The sequence below is a fragment of the Aptenodytes patagonicus genome, chromosome 1 (genome assembly GCF_965638725.1).
Source record: "Aptenodytes patagonicus chromosome 1, bAptPat1.pri.cur, whole genome shotgun sequence".
Taxonomy (NCBI): domain Eukaryota; kingdom Metazoa; phylum Chordata; class Aves; order Sphenisciformes; family Spheniscidae; genus Aptenodytes; species Aptenodytes patagonicus.
In genome coordinates, this window is record NC_134949.1 from 76,292,840 (window position 1) to 76,309,140 (window position 16,301).

General features: G+C 39.6%; 2 protein-coding genes across 4 annotated transcripts in view; one reads left to right on the top strand and one right to left on the bottom strand.

The window, feature by feature from the left end:
- Positions 1–4,088, top strand: part of GYS2 (glycogen synthase 2) — a 49,991-nt gene extending 45,903 nt beyond the window's left edge. The window contains exons 14-17 of one of the 3 annotated variants that reach the window (XR_012994474.1): positions 661–824; positions 1,997–2,077; positions 3,173–3,447; positions 3,943–4,088. Coding sequence is in view for 2 of the 3 variants with exons in the window: in XM_076328768.1 (XP_076184883.1) it covers positions 661–824; positions 1,997–2,077; positions 3,173–3,394 (467 nt within the window). In the remaining variant the exon portion in view is untranslated. Of the gene's footprint in view, positions 1–660; positions 825–1,996; positions 2,078–3,172 lie in introns of all 3 variants that reach the window. The other 2 variants (XM_076328769.1, XM_076328768.1) reach the window with 2 other exon arrangements.
- Positions 4,089–7,774: 3,686 nt separating this feature from the next.
- On the bottom strand, positions 7,775–13,071 carry SPX (spexin hormone). The gene is given in 6 exon segments (XM_076343301.1): positions 7,775–7,833; positions 10,153–10,239; positions 10,891–10,953; positions 12,385–12,442; positions 12,572–12,652; positions 13,024–13,071. Coding segments are annotated over 6 exon segments (396 nt in total).
- Between the last annotated feature and the right edge of the window lie 3,230 nt (positions 13,072–16,301).

Sequence of the window (16,301 nt, forward strand, 5' to 3'; positions counted from 1 at the left end):
GTTGTGTGGCTGTCTTGTCCATTAAGATAGCTGAGGTCTAGTACCCTCTTCTTCCCAACACCCTGGTGTAGGGAAGGTGGCAAGAATAAAGTATTGATCTCAACAAACTACACAGAGACAAACTTTACCTCGGCCCTCTCTCTGCCAGAATTGTATATCGACTAATGTATGTGAGTTAGCTATCTCTATGGAAACACTTGTATTTCTACAGAAAACACAGCCTCTCGCCTACAGGCTGATTCTGACCATCCACACTTCTAATTTCTACTGAAAATTGGAAAGCACTAGATTTTTTTTTTTTAAGCAGTCAGTATTTTAAAAATTATGGGAGATAAAACCTATATGTCTTTATCCAGAAACTCCTAAATCCTTTTGGACATACTTACACAACAACAACAAAACCTCTGAGTTTTGAATAATTTGCTGAATTTCAGCCTGAAAGGTAAAGAAAATTAAAATAAAAAATGCATATTTCTCTGCAGCTTTCCATTCCATCAGAATAGTAACAAATGTTCCAGTTATAGCTGCCTTCTGATATTAAAAAGAACATATAATACATGTAATGTTTGTAAGACTATGTGACAGAAGGTAGAATAGAAATATAAGAGGTCAGATCCCATTTTCAGTTCCACTCATCTTCACCTTTTTTCTGTCCTTCAGGCATCTACATAGTTGACAGGAGGTTCCGCTCACCTGATGACTCATGCAACCAGCTGACTCAGTTCCTGTACGGATTTTGTCAGCAGTCCCGTCGCCAGAGGATCATCCAAAGAAACCGAACCGAGAGGCTCTCAGATCTGTTGGACTGGCGATACCTAGGCAGGGTGTGTGAAACTATGTGATAGAGGTATTAAAAATTCCAGACACGCAGGTCTAACTAGCAGTCTTCAGCATCATGCTACAATGCAAGGAGGCATCCCTGTTCTGAAAAGCACCCCTCAAAGGTGCTAAAGGCAAAGCCTGCCTTTACATTTCAGTGTAATGCTTCCATTCTCCAGTGGTAAGGAGAGACATGACTTAACTGAATAGGTTAAAGCAGAAGCCAGTCACACTGAGGTCTTTGTACTCCTGGTACTAAAGACAATGTAAAAAGCTTGTGTCTTTGACAACGCTGGAAACCCTACACTAAGTAGGATTTGTGCTCCAAAGTCATCTGGATTTTTTCAAAAATCCTACCTGTTATTCCTAAAATGCTGCTGCGCCTTGTGGCTCCTCAACACTCCTAAACTACCTCTGTGCCTTAAAGGCAAAATAGTGTTTTTAATTTGACATAGAAAACACTGCGGTACCACCTACTAAAAAGACAGTAGCAAAGCAGTATTCTCAAGTCCACAGGATCAAAGAAGTGGATGTACATATATCAGTTTTGTAACTGTTTTGGACCTTGTCCTGCTCTGATGTCTGTGTGAGAACCTTTCTGTTTATATGGTTCCCAACACAGCATATGACCCTGACACAACAAGCTATTTTTTCCGTGCATGTGATGGAGACTTGTGATTATAATGGATCCACAAATATTTTTGCCAAATTCTTAACTACCAGGCCTCAGTAAACTCATAAATGTTACTTCTCTGTAACTATTACACATGCTTCCTGCGCAAGGGTGAGTCCAAAGTTTATGCGTATACACATGTACACTTAAAGATGTAAATTCTCCTGGTTAAAAAAGAGCCAGTTCTATCTTGAGGGATAAAGAATACTTACCACTCAATAAGAACTACACTGACTGAGACAAGTGCTGGTTTCCATCTTGATACATCTTAGTCTTACAGAAAATTTATTCAGCTTCTGTTCCAGACTCTACTTCAGTGTGAATCTAATACGAATGGCTCACTACTTCATAACAGCCTTATCAGTTGGATCCTCCTTAGCTGAAAACTAAGATGCCTTTGTTCAGCATCATCATTTAGAAGATATTAATTTTATGTTCCTTTTTTCCTGCTTAAATCTACCCAAGACTTCCTTGACTTGTAAAGGTTTTTCTTTTGTGTTGCAGTATTACATACATGCCAGACACCTGGCCCTCAGCAGAACATTCCCAGATAAATTTGAGATGGAACCAAGTGCTCCACCAAAGGTAAAGCCTGCTTTTGGAGACGAGTTCATCTGCATTTTAGCTACTTTACAAAGAGAGAGAGAAAGTGTGTGAGTGTGTGTGTGTGTGACAGAAAGAGAAAGAAGAGAGTCAGCAAGTTTTGTTTTAACTGAAGGGAAGTAGGAACTCATAGTTAAAAGCTCAACAAGTTATAGACCCAAGCTCCAGTCAGGAGTTGTAATAGTATCAGATGCAAACACTAGGGGTACCAGGTGCAATACAGGAACAGTTCTTCAGGTAATTTAGAGTGACCTGGGTGGAACTATGCCACTTTAAACCAGCTGAGGAACTGGCCCTTGAAATTCCTATTAGAAGAGTGGCAGCTTCTAATTTTGCTTCTGACAAATGCCATGGAGATGCTCTGTACAAACAAATAGAAGGGAAGCTAGGAAAGGGTGTTCTAGGGAAAGCACGGCAAGGTATTGCCTTCATCTAAACATGGTATGTGAGGAGGCGGCTGTGGCTGGAACTGCAAGGGGTCAGTTTAAAGGCACACCTTCAAACAGTTCTTGCATAGTGCACGTTAGCACCAATTTGAGAAGGGAGGCTGCTCAGATCCAATGTAAGAACCATGTTATTTGAAACCAAACCTTCAGACACGTCCAGAGAGCAACTCATTTTTTAAATAAGAAGGAGAAAGGAGGCTCAGGCCAAAACCCCTTGCTTGGTTCTGGTTTTGCAGATATTGACACTATAACTAGAAAACTGTTTTAAAACTTCAGACTGAATTCTGAATTTCAATTAGCATATTCTGACTACAGAGTACAGAAGGATTTTGTTATGTTGATGGTTTTAAGGCTCAATAAAGATAGTCATATTTTGCAAAAAGCAGTGCTGGAAGGGCAGCGTATTGTTTATGGCACAGGCTAAAGATCACTGCCATACAAGCATGTACTTACTGGCAGAGAAGGACTGAGGAGATCTGGGCTCAAGGGAGTTTAATTTTAGAGTGCAGAGCAGGTCTAGCTTACATCCCACCATTGGTTTCCTTTGAAGTGTCGATAGCCTTAAATTGCTGTATGCAACCAATTGAGGAACACTGTGATAATATATACAACTTACTTCTCTCTCTGCCAGACGGAAGGTTTCAGGTACCCCAGGCCTTCATCAGTGCCACCATCACCTTCTGTCTCTCAGCATTCCAGCCCTCACCATAGCGAAGGTGAAGATGAAGATGAGGATGAAAGATATGATGAGGATGAGGAAGCCGAAAGGGATAGACAAAACATCAAGTCTCCCTTTTCCCTTGGAGTATTGCCACAAGGAAAAAAGAAGCAGTATGGAGAATACAGGAACTGAATTCATTGCTCTCACCCTGGCAGGGTCTCTCCATCCATTCAACAGTTTCTCCTGTAGGCTTGGCAAGCTTTTTGTTAAGGGCAGTGTGATATAATTAGGGGAATCTTAAATGTTACTTGAGCTACACTGTTGGAAAGCCTAATATTATTTCACCTTGAAAGTAGTTTAAATGACAATTCTTCTGTGCCCCTTTGAGGTAGAAGAGATTTCTCAAGCTTAATAAACCTAGAGAATGTGACAATCCCCTCAGGAGCTTATACAAACTGCAGATAATACCTTTGTCTACATAATCACCTATATTAATCATAGTCTATGCTGATAGCTCCATTATGGGTGTCCCAAATGAATTCCTGCTTCATTTATGTTCCCCCTTTTCCCCTCCTAAACTAATATGAACTTTAAGCCAGAGCTCAAAAAATTTAGAGAAAAAAGTGTTACACTGGGAAACCTTGGCAGGGTTAAAAAAGATACACTGAAAAGAAAATGTTCTTTCTTTTTCCTTATGCTGTTTATTGTAAGCTTACATCATTTAAAACATTTTTTTACAGCACGCAGAAGTGTCTTGATCCAGTGGTAAAACATACTTCCTGTGGAACAATATAAAGTCTTATGCAGTGGGCATTTGAATTTTAGAGACAAGTGAAGTCATCTTTCTGAAGTCATTTAGACCCACAATAAACAGCAGACCGTTTATTTCTGATTCCTCTGGTATGTCTCTTTTATTGTTTTCATCTTCTCTTAGATTCTAAGTTTGTTAACAAACTAGTTTGGGAGGAAATTAATGTGACTTGGCTAAAGAGAATGACAAAATTTCCTTAAGTAACACCTTCCCCTGCAGACAAACCTATATGCCATAGAGCAATGTGACAACATTCAAAGATGAGTAACTCTAGTTCTTCCAATTGCCCCACTAGTCCGTGGTCTATTTCACTTCTAGAAGAGACCTAATCGTAACAAATAATGCTAAAAGAATTCCAAGAACACATCTGCCCCACAGACATAATTTCGAAAAGCACCTGAAACTTCAATGTGCTTGGGGAGTAATTGAACCTCACGACAAGAACTGGACACTTCATTTGCCTTACAGAAAGCTTTCAAAAGTATTTCAATTCCTAGAGATGCAGTGAGTGCCTGAACATGCTCTTCAGAAGTAGATCTTGACATGAAGACATTAGGAAGGAGATTCATCTCTTATTTTAGAAGTTTGTGCATCAAGAATTTCTCATGCTGTTCAAGAAAAGACATTTCCAGAAATTGATTCAGCCTGTTCTTCAGCAGGTAGGACGATGTAGCCTTTGGAGGTATTTACCTTCACTGTCAATCCCAGGGGGAGCCTAGATGTCCAACTTTGATTAGACACCTACCTTTCAAACACTTAATCAACGTTTCATGACATGGTTCTTACTAGAGGCCATATAGAATAAAAGTGATTAGGTGCCTATTTGTATTTTTGGCCACCTAAAATCAGTTTTAAAATTGGACTTTCATTCTTAAGCTGATTTGGATACCTGAAAGAATAACTATTCTCAGAAGACAGGTTCAGGGTTTTATGGCAGAAACTTAACTGGATTTAAAAGGAGTCACTATTTTTAAGCCATTTTAAAAGTAATTAAAACAATGAGTAGTTATTTTTCATATGAAAGTGGTGAAAGCAAAGATACTGCAAATATTTTCCTTCGTACAGTTTACTAAGTGGAGAACAACTGCATTTTGTGCGTTCAGAAATGTATATTCTTCCCCAAAGTGCTTTTAATCAAAGTTCCCTTGCAGAGTCAAAGAATGAAATGGCTGAGAGCCCCAACAAAAGAACATTTAAAGGGCATATTGATTGAAAGTTAATGTTCTCTTAAAAAAAAAAAAAAATCAAGAAATCTGACATTATTGCTTGTATTTCAATGCACTGTTGTACGGAAGAAAAGCATTTCGCCCCAAATTCCCTGTCATCAAAATTGCATTAGCGTCATCTGAGAGTGATCCAGCACTTCCTTTGTTGCCTAAAAATGTTCTAGTAGCCACAGGCTGGTGAACATCTGTTTATCATCATTCCAGACCCAGCTTCATTGCAGTGCTGAAAGATGTGATCACTACACATGTATTGTAAATATTGCTAAATGATAGAGGCACAGCACAGATAATATTGAAAGTGGAAAGGTTTTGCTAGGGTTGCGTTAAGACAGCTACACTTGTTCTTTCTGGACAAGTCCCAGAGGAGAAAAATAAGCAACATGTATGATCCAGGTTGCAAGTTGTCTTAGATGTGTTTATGGTGTTTGAGTTCCTTGGGAAGAGCAGAGAGCTGGCATGACACCTCGCACAAATCCAGCTGTGTTTGTTTCAGCACGCTCACATGCTTTGAGCACCTGCCTGGTGACAGAAAGTGCACAACTTTTGAGATATGACTAATGTGAACACTGTGCCCATTCTTCTCAGAAATGGTCCCACAGCGGCCAGTGACCTCTGGCTCATGCCTCTAGGCTTATTTTGGTTCTGCCTTGAACGTTAGGACTCGCTGTCAGTAGCAAGGCGATCTAACTACAGCAAAACATTTCTGCCTTTTGAATTTGCAGTGTTAGAGGGAATGGCTTTTCATTCAGTCAAGGTGACAGATTGCCTAACTTAAATGTCACACATTTCTAACAGTTACTGATATCTGACAAGCTTGGTAGCAGCTATCTGTAACATAAGCGATTATCTGCCACATTGAAAATATTAGGGTTTCACAAACAGCTCACCAACAAGGCAGAACGTTTATTCTGTTTCATGATATTTGTAAAGAATTGTTTAAGCTAGTGAGTTTAGATCAGGAATATATACAAAAATCAGTCAACTGGGAATGTGATTAGTACAGGTTTTGTACCTCTGGGGCATTTAGAGGCGTATGAATTTCATGATACTAATAAAACAAAGGGTGTATAAGCCTTCTACTTTTTGTCTGAGCACTGACTAATCATACTGTAAAATATGCTGAAAAATAACTTAGATGCTCCTGAGATATTCAGAGTATGCTTGAAACAAAGAGCAATTAAATTAATGAAAAGATTCTGGTGGATGCCATTGGTCTTTAGATAAAGTTAATCATGAATGCATTCTGTCATACAACATATACCGCTATTGAAAGATACATTAGTGCTTAAAAATGAACAAACAAGGACATTTTGATTTCTCCAGTTATGTTCCTCCATGAAATTATATAGATGATAAACAATTACTAAAAGTGCCTATAGCCCCATGGTAGGAATTAATTCCTCTGTTCCTTCAGCTGTGTTTCTTTGTGTCAAGGAGAAGCAACATTATAGTTAGCGTGAGTTAACAAAATTAATTAGCAGCGTCATGAGAAAGATCAGAGGAAAGTAGCATTAAAAGATGAAGAGCACAACTAGGGTTAAAGGTTAACAAAATAAAACATAGTTGCTTGGACACAAGAATCATATGACTACTTTTTAATTACATGAGAACTACAGAGGGCTTTCCAGTAGGACCACAAAACTACATAAATAATGTTAAATATATCCTTATCAGCATGGAATGATAATTAACTGATTTATGTATAATTCCAGTTTTGCAACTCAAAAAACAGGCCAACAAAAAAGTACAATAATGATGCAATTAATATTCTGTGTGCCTGTTGTCATGCGTGACACTAGCTTTGTACCTAGTACGCCACCACTAGCTCCAGCAGTACTACACCTCCTGACAACAGTAGTGGCTGTATGCCATGGTCATTAATGAGGCCCTGATCCTTTAAGACCTATCCCCATACTATCTTTATGTGATGAGACTTGCTTAGTAGGATTGTTCAGAGTATATATTTCCGCATGCGTGTAGCTGGGGCAGCACTGAGGTCTAAGTAAGTGCTGTTGCCTATTCTCTGTGGTGACAGATACCTGCAAAAAAAAAAAATCACCTGCTTTGCAGTCAAAGACAGCTGGATTGTTTTAATATCTCACTGACTTTATTGACCATCAGCAACTTACAGGGCCAGCAGTGAAGTGGTGAAGGAATCTACCTTTATCAGAAATAAAGAGGTTTCAATATGCATCTGAGTGGAAGGTGGTAAAAGGTTTCCCAAAGACTATTGAAAAATTGTTTTTAATGGAGTAGTTGTCCAAAAAGACAGTTTTAATCATCTTTTCAGGTAAGGTGGAACAGTGTATTTTAATTTTTGGGTGGGACATACAAAATGGTCTAAACAAGGCAGGAACTTTACTAATAATTTCCTTATCTAAACTAGTAACTTTTAATCAATTTGCATTCAAAATGTTGCAATGAGTATATACGTCACCCTTTGGGAACTTAAGTGAGGATGGATGAAATACTCTGTTTACACAAATCATGATTTCAGGGTATATGCATACAGATGTTAAAGAAATTTGAAATATTTCACCAATTTGATAGATTATCTGTCAAGTAGCCAGGGTGATCACTGTTTTCTTCTTCAACTGTAAGACAAGACACAATGGGGAAAAATAAGCTGTAGATAAAGGAAAGTTCAGTCAGCCAAAGTTTTCACGAGAGAGATGTGCCTCAGGCACAGGCCTAGTGTAATGTGACTGCTTAGCTAAGAGATGCAGGCATCTGTAGAAATAATCATATCTTCTCTCATTTTAAATGTAGGAATTTTTCTGTTTGCTGAAGGGCAAAGATACAAACCATGTCCTGAGGGATATCTTAGTACAAGCCACAAATTTTTCATGCAGAAGAAAATAATGTATTTGGTTTTTATTTGCACATTTCTCTCAGTCAAGAGGATTCTAAAATCACCTGAAAGTGATCTTCTGAAAGTGCAGGGCTTACCCAGGTTTGACTGTGTTGTTATTCCCTACTACAATGATGGCAATGTTATTCCACATAGTATTTTTCAAACAAGCTGCCAGTTCTGCTTAGCTCTCTCAGATATGTCACCTTTTTTCTTAGGGGGCTGTTGCTGTCCACTGTCTCCTCTGGAACAGCAACAGCAGGCAGGAAAATACCACTAAAATTTATGAATCATGGACTTCAGAGGATTTCTCTTTTTGTTAGCACATAAATGATGCTTTCACTGATTTATGTTTAGAACTTCTCATATATTTTGTCCAAAGAACTATGCTCGTTTTTAATTCTGCCTTTCTCTCTCAGTCAAAATGCCACTGAATTTTTTTGGTTAGCAGAGTTCTGCCAGGGCAGGGAAGAGAGAGCTGAGCACAGAGCCCCAGCGCTACATGACGTACAGTGGGAGATTTTAGGAAGTGGAGAAGACAGGAGTGATTCCAGCATACCTACACATACGCCAGGTAAATTCTGACAGGTGTCTCTCACACCTTCTTTTCATTTCAGGAAAGCTGCATACTTTAGATAACTAAGGAGAGGTGATATTGCAGCGATGGCAAGGAAGTTATTTGTTACACACTGTTGATGATGTCAAAGGTGATTAGGCAGTAACAGGCCTGTCTTACCACTCATCTATGTGGAAGGTACAAAACTACCTCATATTTTACTAGGGTTTTACTTCACATTTCCGAATTCAACTAAAGCACTTTTTCTTCCTGTCATGATGACAGAAATTGAGTCTGAATAAGGAACTCACAATCAGGACAATAAGAAACAAAGGTAGCTTCTAGCCACCTTCTGTTCCTCCCTGTCCTGAACCAAAGAGGGGAAGAGCGTAACTTAGACAAACTCCTGGGCTTGTATATGCTACAACAGCCTCCCCAGAACCCAGGGGCCAGAGCACAGCACAGACTCTCCACAGCACTGTAGGGTGTATCCTCTTTTTACAACCTCCCTGTCCCCAGCTCCATTTCTAAAAAATAGTTTATGTACCTGAAGAGGTGAAAGGTAGAAAGACAGAGGACATGGATAGCACAGATTCAGGGTCTCAGCCTGGTGAGCTGTATGTATGCATCAGATGATGAGGGGTTCAGGATAATGGCTTTGCAGGAAAGCTGGTCTAGGGAGGAAAGGTGAACTATAGCAGGGTGAGGGAGCTGGGGAACATAGGATAGGTGTCCTCATCTAAGGGGGTGCAATACGCGTGAAGGAGATGAGGAAACAGAAGTTATTTAAGCCTGACTCAGTAGCTGGGTTTTACTGAGGGGTGTTGTGGAAGGGAGACGTGGGTTCTGAGGTTCTGAAGTGAGAAGTGGAAGCATGTAGCAGGTGGTGAGGAAGCACGTGGTGAGGAGACAGAGATGGGAGGGTTAGACAATATCTCTGGGAGGCTGGGAACACATGAATGAACTACAGGATTCTTCAGGATATTTCAGGGCTCTGCCTCTAAACGTCATTGGGACACCTTGTCAGCTCTGCCAGCAACAGAGCTCTCAGGAGCCAGATGTGAATCCCTTTTTAGGGATTTTAGGCTTTTCAGGATTCTTTTAAGCCTTTCCACCAGGACATAAGAGCCAATGGAGGAATGAAAATTTCATAAGCAAACAATATTCTGCAGAAAAAGGAGTCCCAGTAGAGTTTTGTTTTGGAAAATTCAATTAAAAATAGCCATTCCCTTGAATATAAACCAATAAAAATCTGAAAAGCAAATTAAAAGCAGAATATACAAAAATTTACCTACTATTATTTATCTGATTCATGTTCTAATCTGTCTAAATGTGCACCCTAATGCAATACGCTCTGTGTAAATGTACAGTCTAATACAGTGCACTCTGTGGAATAATATCTCATTTCAAACCAGGCCTTTTAGATCAATTTACTAAATTGTTAGTAAATGAAATACTGATAAACTGCTTTTAAAAAAGTCAGGGTAAGACAAAATATGCATTTACCTTCTTCTTGTGCTTTCCGTAAGGAACTATGGAACAGTGCTGCAGCTTCAGAAAGAGATAAAGGATTTGTGTTTTGGCTGCGTGTTTCTAGAATTATAAAATCAGAGATGCATGATTTGTTAGTGTTTACTGGCATTTATTTATTTTGTTATTTGCTCTTTTACCTCTATAACTACAGACCCAAAGAAAAAAAAAATACTGTTGTCTCCTTTGCTCTGTAACACTCTGCTAAAAACCAGCCTGATAAATATCTAACACAGAAGAGACTAGCAATCTTTTTAAAAAGGAAGCTGTTTTAAAGTCCCTTAGAAGGTAAAAAGAACAGTTTCTTTTTTCATAGGTTCCTTACTTTGCTACAACATTGTTTCCTCCAGAAACATTGTCTAGCATGGATTAATGTTGTCTACTTTTGTCATTTGTCAGTTCAGCACAATTAATAACTTGATTTGGTTTTTTCCAGTGGAAAAAGAAAGTCAAAGGTACTGATGATAATCCCACTTAACAGCCAGGTCAGTCTGGAACATCATTTATGTAAATGAAGTCACACAGGTACACAAGAGAGGAAAGTCAGACAGTCTTTATCATGTGCTTTTTGCAATGAAGGAACTCACAAAAGGGAGTTTAATTGCTTCCTTGAATATAATTCCAGGAAAGCAAATCCCCTCCAGTTTCCACAGATTTCTCCCATAATTTGAGGAAAGACTGTTGTGTTACATACACCTGTGCACATGTACTTACCAAGCTGCATTCTGTCATACAGATCCTTTCGCTGGCTCTCATCTGAGATGAATCGACGTCCCTCTACAAAAGCAGTGGGAAAAGGGTGAAAACAACCTCCCAAATCTGTTGTAATTCCTACTTTACAAGCACTAAAGTAGTCTTTTGAAAATACAAAATTACAGCAATACTTCTACAAACATAAAATGGGAGGCATAAGTCCATCCCAGGGTCTTTCCAAATCAGCCATAGCCCATCCTGAACCAGAACACTCAAGGTACACTTTATTCCATAGAAGTGGTGTTTCAGCACTTTTCATTCTTGTATTAACCTGCTGTAGGAACTGGACATAGGGAGGAATTTACTGTCTTTTCTTCACTCTTTCCTCAACTGCTGTACAGTCAAGAGCCTTAAATCTCTTTGCTGGACTATAAAATATTGCCTTTTAAAGGGATATTTCTATTTTAAAAAAGAAAAACACCCTAAAAAAAAAATCACATTACTTCCTATGCATCAATAAGAATGATACACTGGTCAGTATAGAAGTAACACAGTGCATTATTCAGTTGGAAGATTTAAACAAAAGAAAAAAGGGCCAAATTATTTGCTTTTATGAATAGAAATAATTTTATTAATGTCACTAGAACTTCTTTCAGTTACACTTACAGTTGTTTGGAGCCTATATTTATTCTGTGTTGTTATTATTCGTATGATCTCACTTTTGCATTTTTCTCAGGATTGTGAGCTTCAATTTTTTTTTCATTTCAAGGAAGCTATCTTTCTTGCTGTCTTAATACCTACCCTACCTGATAGCTTTTAATTTTGAAACAACAATTCAGAATAGATTTTTTTTAAAAAAGAATAGTTCCATTAAATTTCGTGGGTTTGCATCAAAGGACAAAATCTCTCCTTGGCTCTAAATTTTATCATTATATTTAATGCTTCTTTAACTCTGAACTAACAATAGAAACTCAAAGGTCATTTGCACAACCTTAACACCACAATATTGATAACACTGACATCCAAGTTCTCCTTAGAAGAGGTTGCTTGTGGTCTTCATACCAGCTTTAATGCAAGATGCCTGTAAGAGGAATGTGTGTTCTCCTATTGCTTGAGAAGATGTTTTAATAAAGCCTGAGTGAGAATAAGGAATGATAACTATATCCAGTGTGTCTTAAACCCCCTTTAAGATTATTTCAGATAAGGAAACTGCTTTTCCAATAGGTTTTGCAATCAAGCTTCAAACTCTCTACATTTTCAGTACTTTGGTTTGCTTTTCTTCTTCCAACACTTGCTTTCTTCAATTTGATTTCTTTAAAAAATAATAATAATACTGGCAATGCCACTGTTCCAGAGGCAAGAAGAAATAACTATTAGCACATCCCTGCAGGCCTCAGAACTTCTACCTCCACAGGATCCTCAGGGATTTACTGCTTGTGTGGAGCCAAGCAGATTAGGAATAATCCAGTGGTAGAGAAAGTTATCTCCACAAAACAGAAAGAGCTTGGGACTTACGTGCACCCTTCAAATAGAGCATAGCCTGAGGAGTCCAGTTTCTCCTTTGGAAATGAGCCTTTATGCCAAAAAAGAGAAAAGAGACATGTCAATGTTGCATGCCATTACTAACTAGTACAAATACTTACATGGCACCAACCTGTGAGATACATGGATACTGCACGTTCAGCCTGAGCGAGCTGTTTACCTGAGGTGTGCTCCAGGAGAAAGATATGAAGGACGCTGCCAAGAACAGTGCCATTGCAGATGCTGTCAGTTTACGCAGTCCCTGTGCACAATAAAGAACCACGAGGTACAGGAAAAGCCTTTCAGATCTGTAGATCTTCTCAACTTCAAATCTAAATGTGAGGGTATTTCCAGTCCCTCCTTCCTCCCTGTCTTGCTGCCAAACCTTCTCTTGCTCAGTGGCTATTTCAGCTTCAATACACAATGATCTGATGGGAGGATGAATGTTAAATCAAACGTACTTTCTTCTCTTTACTCATATTCATTATAAAGGTTCCATACCAGTGAGAACTGCCATCGAGGCAAGCACCTTTTGTGCTCCTATTTACAAGGACATTAGATCTTCCAGAAATGAGAATAATGTACAAACTAAGGGGGAAAGATGATATAAAGTATATCTTGATTTTACTAAACCTTGAATGATAGAGTTTAGACAACAAGCAAATGTAGGGGACTTGCCATTCCAAACAAACCAACCAACCAGGAGAGCGGGTCACTACTTCCTCAGAAAAAGAAAGTTTTTAAACTTAGCATCCTATTTGCATCAACCATAATTACACACATGTCACGAGAGAGGCTTGTTTGATTCTTGGAGTTTGTTCGCTGATGCAGCACATGCAAATGAAAGCATTGAGCATGAATCCTCTGTGAACAAGTTGCATCTCTACTTGTTCGCACAGACCGTGTTGTTATTCATGCACTGATAACAGTGATGGACAACAGAGAGCATTTAACATTATGATTCACAGTAGTTTATTTCATCCTGTTTTTGAGAGCACATTATGCTATTAATGTTTTTTTAATGCAGTTGTTTCAAGCACACTGAATATAACTATGTGTATATTCCTCTCAGGTTATTTTTAAGTTAAAATTATTAAACACCCCTGCAGTTCCTAAATATTATACTCACATGAAAAAGCATAAATTGCAAACTAAATTTTTCCCACATACCAAAAAAGTCTCACTCACCTTCATACTTAGTTCAATGGCAAATCTTCAGTCTTCTTTCCTTGGGATAATGTGTCACAAGATCTCCTACAGGTTTGGGGATCCCTTTTTAAATCTTCAGAGTGAAGGTACCCTCCCCTTCTGTGGCAGGGCGGAGGAGTCTAAAGGGATGTCTTGTCAGCCCTGTAGATGGAGAAGTAGAAGGTCTGATGACTCCTGAGGGAAACCTGTAGTCTTGCAGGAAGTCAGAGAAATGATTGAAAGATGGATACACTTGGAGATGCGCCCCATTAGCCTGGTGAATACCTTCTGAATACATCAGCATCAGCCCTCTGCGTTTGCAATACGTCACCTTCTTGCTAGATGATTGATAACCACAGCCAAAAGCAGGTATTAATATGGATGATGAGTGTTTACCTAGGATAATCTAACTTATATCAGATTGCTATCCATTGTGGGAGCTGGAAAAGTTAGTAAATTACTCTCCAGTCATAACATGCCAACATCAAGAAAAAGGTGACTTATCCAGTGTCGCTAGCTTGAGGTTATTCCTAGCGTACATTTAGAGGATGCAGTTTCTTGTTTGATTCGCTAAGGATCTCTTGCATCTAGTTTTCTTACACACAAGTAAAAATACAAAGCTGAATAAAAAAACCACCAAACCCCCCCCAACCCCTAATAGTCAGAAACACTATCCTGTCTCATGTGTTGGTTGGAGTAAAAGCCCAAATCATGGGCTTGAATAGGTCAAGCAGTGGAGCAGTAAACAGAAAAAAGGCAGGAAGCAGGAATCAGAGAAGCCATTTCCATAAGCTGCTTCTAAGTGATTGTTGGACTCATCACAGTCATGGATAGTGGGTTCGGTCCTCAGGCAAAGAGCTAATCATACTTGATGCCTAGCCTTGCTGGTTCTGTACCTAGGGTTTTTATCTCTCCTCCTTCATTTTTTCCTTTGTGAAATGGGAGAGAGAAGCAGAAGGGGAAGCAAAGCAAACAGGGAGCTAGAAATTTGCTGATTAGAAGATTGGCCAATAGAAAGTTTACTGTGGCAGCCTCACAAACAGGACCAGCCTGTGGTGCAACAAAAATACAGGTCAGCTCGTATGCTTGACAAACACATGTGCATGTATGTGGAATCTGAGTGAGGAGTGTACGGATAGGCGCTGCTAAGGCTTGTTATGAGCTTTTCCCTGACATGATGTGTCTGTGGAGACTGCTCTGAAGCACACTGTTAGTGAAGGTGCAATTGCTCTCCTGCTTTTGGGGGGATATTGCTCTGTTCTCTGCTCATGCCAGGCAGAATTGTTCATTGAATATTCAGAACTGGCATTAGCTGCAGCTCACTCTGGTATAGATGCAAGGAATGAGAGGGAAGTTCAGGTTTCGGCCTCATGCAGCTCTTGTGATGGCTGGGAGCTGCTATTATGCCTCTATCCTTTTTAAAAGGCCATGCCATGATGCATCCTAGCCAGCAGAAGGGATTCTACTTGCATCTACTTCAATGTGAAGTTTACATTTTCCCTGCTCTTTTCCTCTTGCTCTGACAGATCAGAGACATTTTTTGACAATGTTTAACCCTTAGCCTTAGAAGGGGGCTATGCATTGCATCCAGGAAACATTTAACAAGCAGAGACATGGAAAAGATAAAACTACTCACCTATTCCCTTCTGGAGTAACTTCAGAGCCTCTCTTTATGCACAGACCACAGGGCCAGAATCAAAACGTACAACTGAGTCTGTGAAAATTAACCCCCTACCTTTGGTATTGGCCAATGTAAAGTATATTCTCTTCACAATGGTTCTCCTTGTGGTAGAAAAACCAGAATGTGTTTGGCACTGAAAATGAGCCCTGGTTCTCCTGCCACTGGAATGAGACAAGTTAACACAAAATAAACTGTGAAGACAACCAGCTCAGCCCCTTCTGTTGGAACTGGGGAGAAGGGGAAGAGAATGGGAGGCATGGAGAAAGATTTATGTTGTTACCACACTGTAGAAAGACAACTTTAGCTTTTCTTATCTTTTGACCACTTTGCAAAGTCCGAACTGCTCTGAGTTGGTGTTGCTGGAGTATCACTCTCTCTTCCAAACCTGGCTGTATTGCCAGAGTCCCACTCGCCTCCTTGTAGAGACTGGGGCTTGTTTCAGGCCGCCTGGAGGGCAGCAGGGAGCTGAACTGGACAGGTCAAAGCCTGAACTGGCTTATTGCAGGGTCAGGTGACCATCAGCTCAAGAGCAAGTGCAGGGCCTTGACAGCATCCTCTTAAATTAAATGGTTTTAATGTTGTACCATCAGATGTCTCAATGGCACTAAGGAGTCTAAAAGTTAAGTGTTTAGTTTCAGCCAGTAGCAAGAGACAGGCTACCTTGCCCAAATACCATCCAGGGCACCTGAGACATGCACATGGGACTGCCAGCTGTGACACAGGGCCTGTAAGAGACCCAAGACTTGTGGAGAAGCAGCTGAAGGGCAGGCAGGATCCCTAGGGCACCTAAAAAGTCACTAATTGCTTTTGACTAGGGACTGAATCACTCCTACAGAGTGGAGGGAAACAGGACTTCAAAGAGCACCCTCTGGCCACAGAGGGTAGAGCATTAAGAGAGAAGGATTGAATCCCCCTCTGGAGATGTCTGTGTCTCTTCATTGGCTTCAGACAGCATTTTATGCAGACATCAGGTGAAATTAATCCAATCCCAAACTGAATTTCCGTAATGTTTTTTTTTTCAAAAGGTTTTTATTTTTCCCTT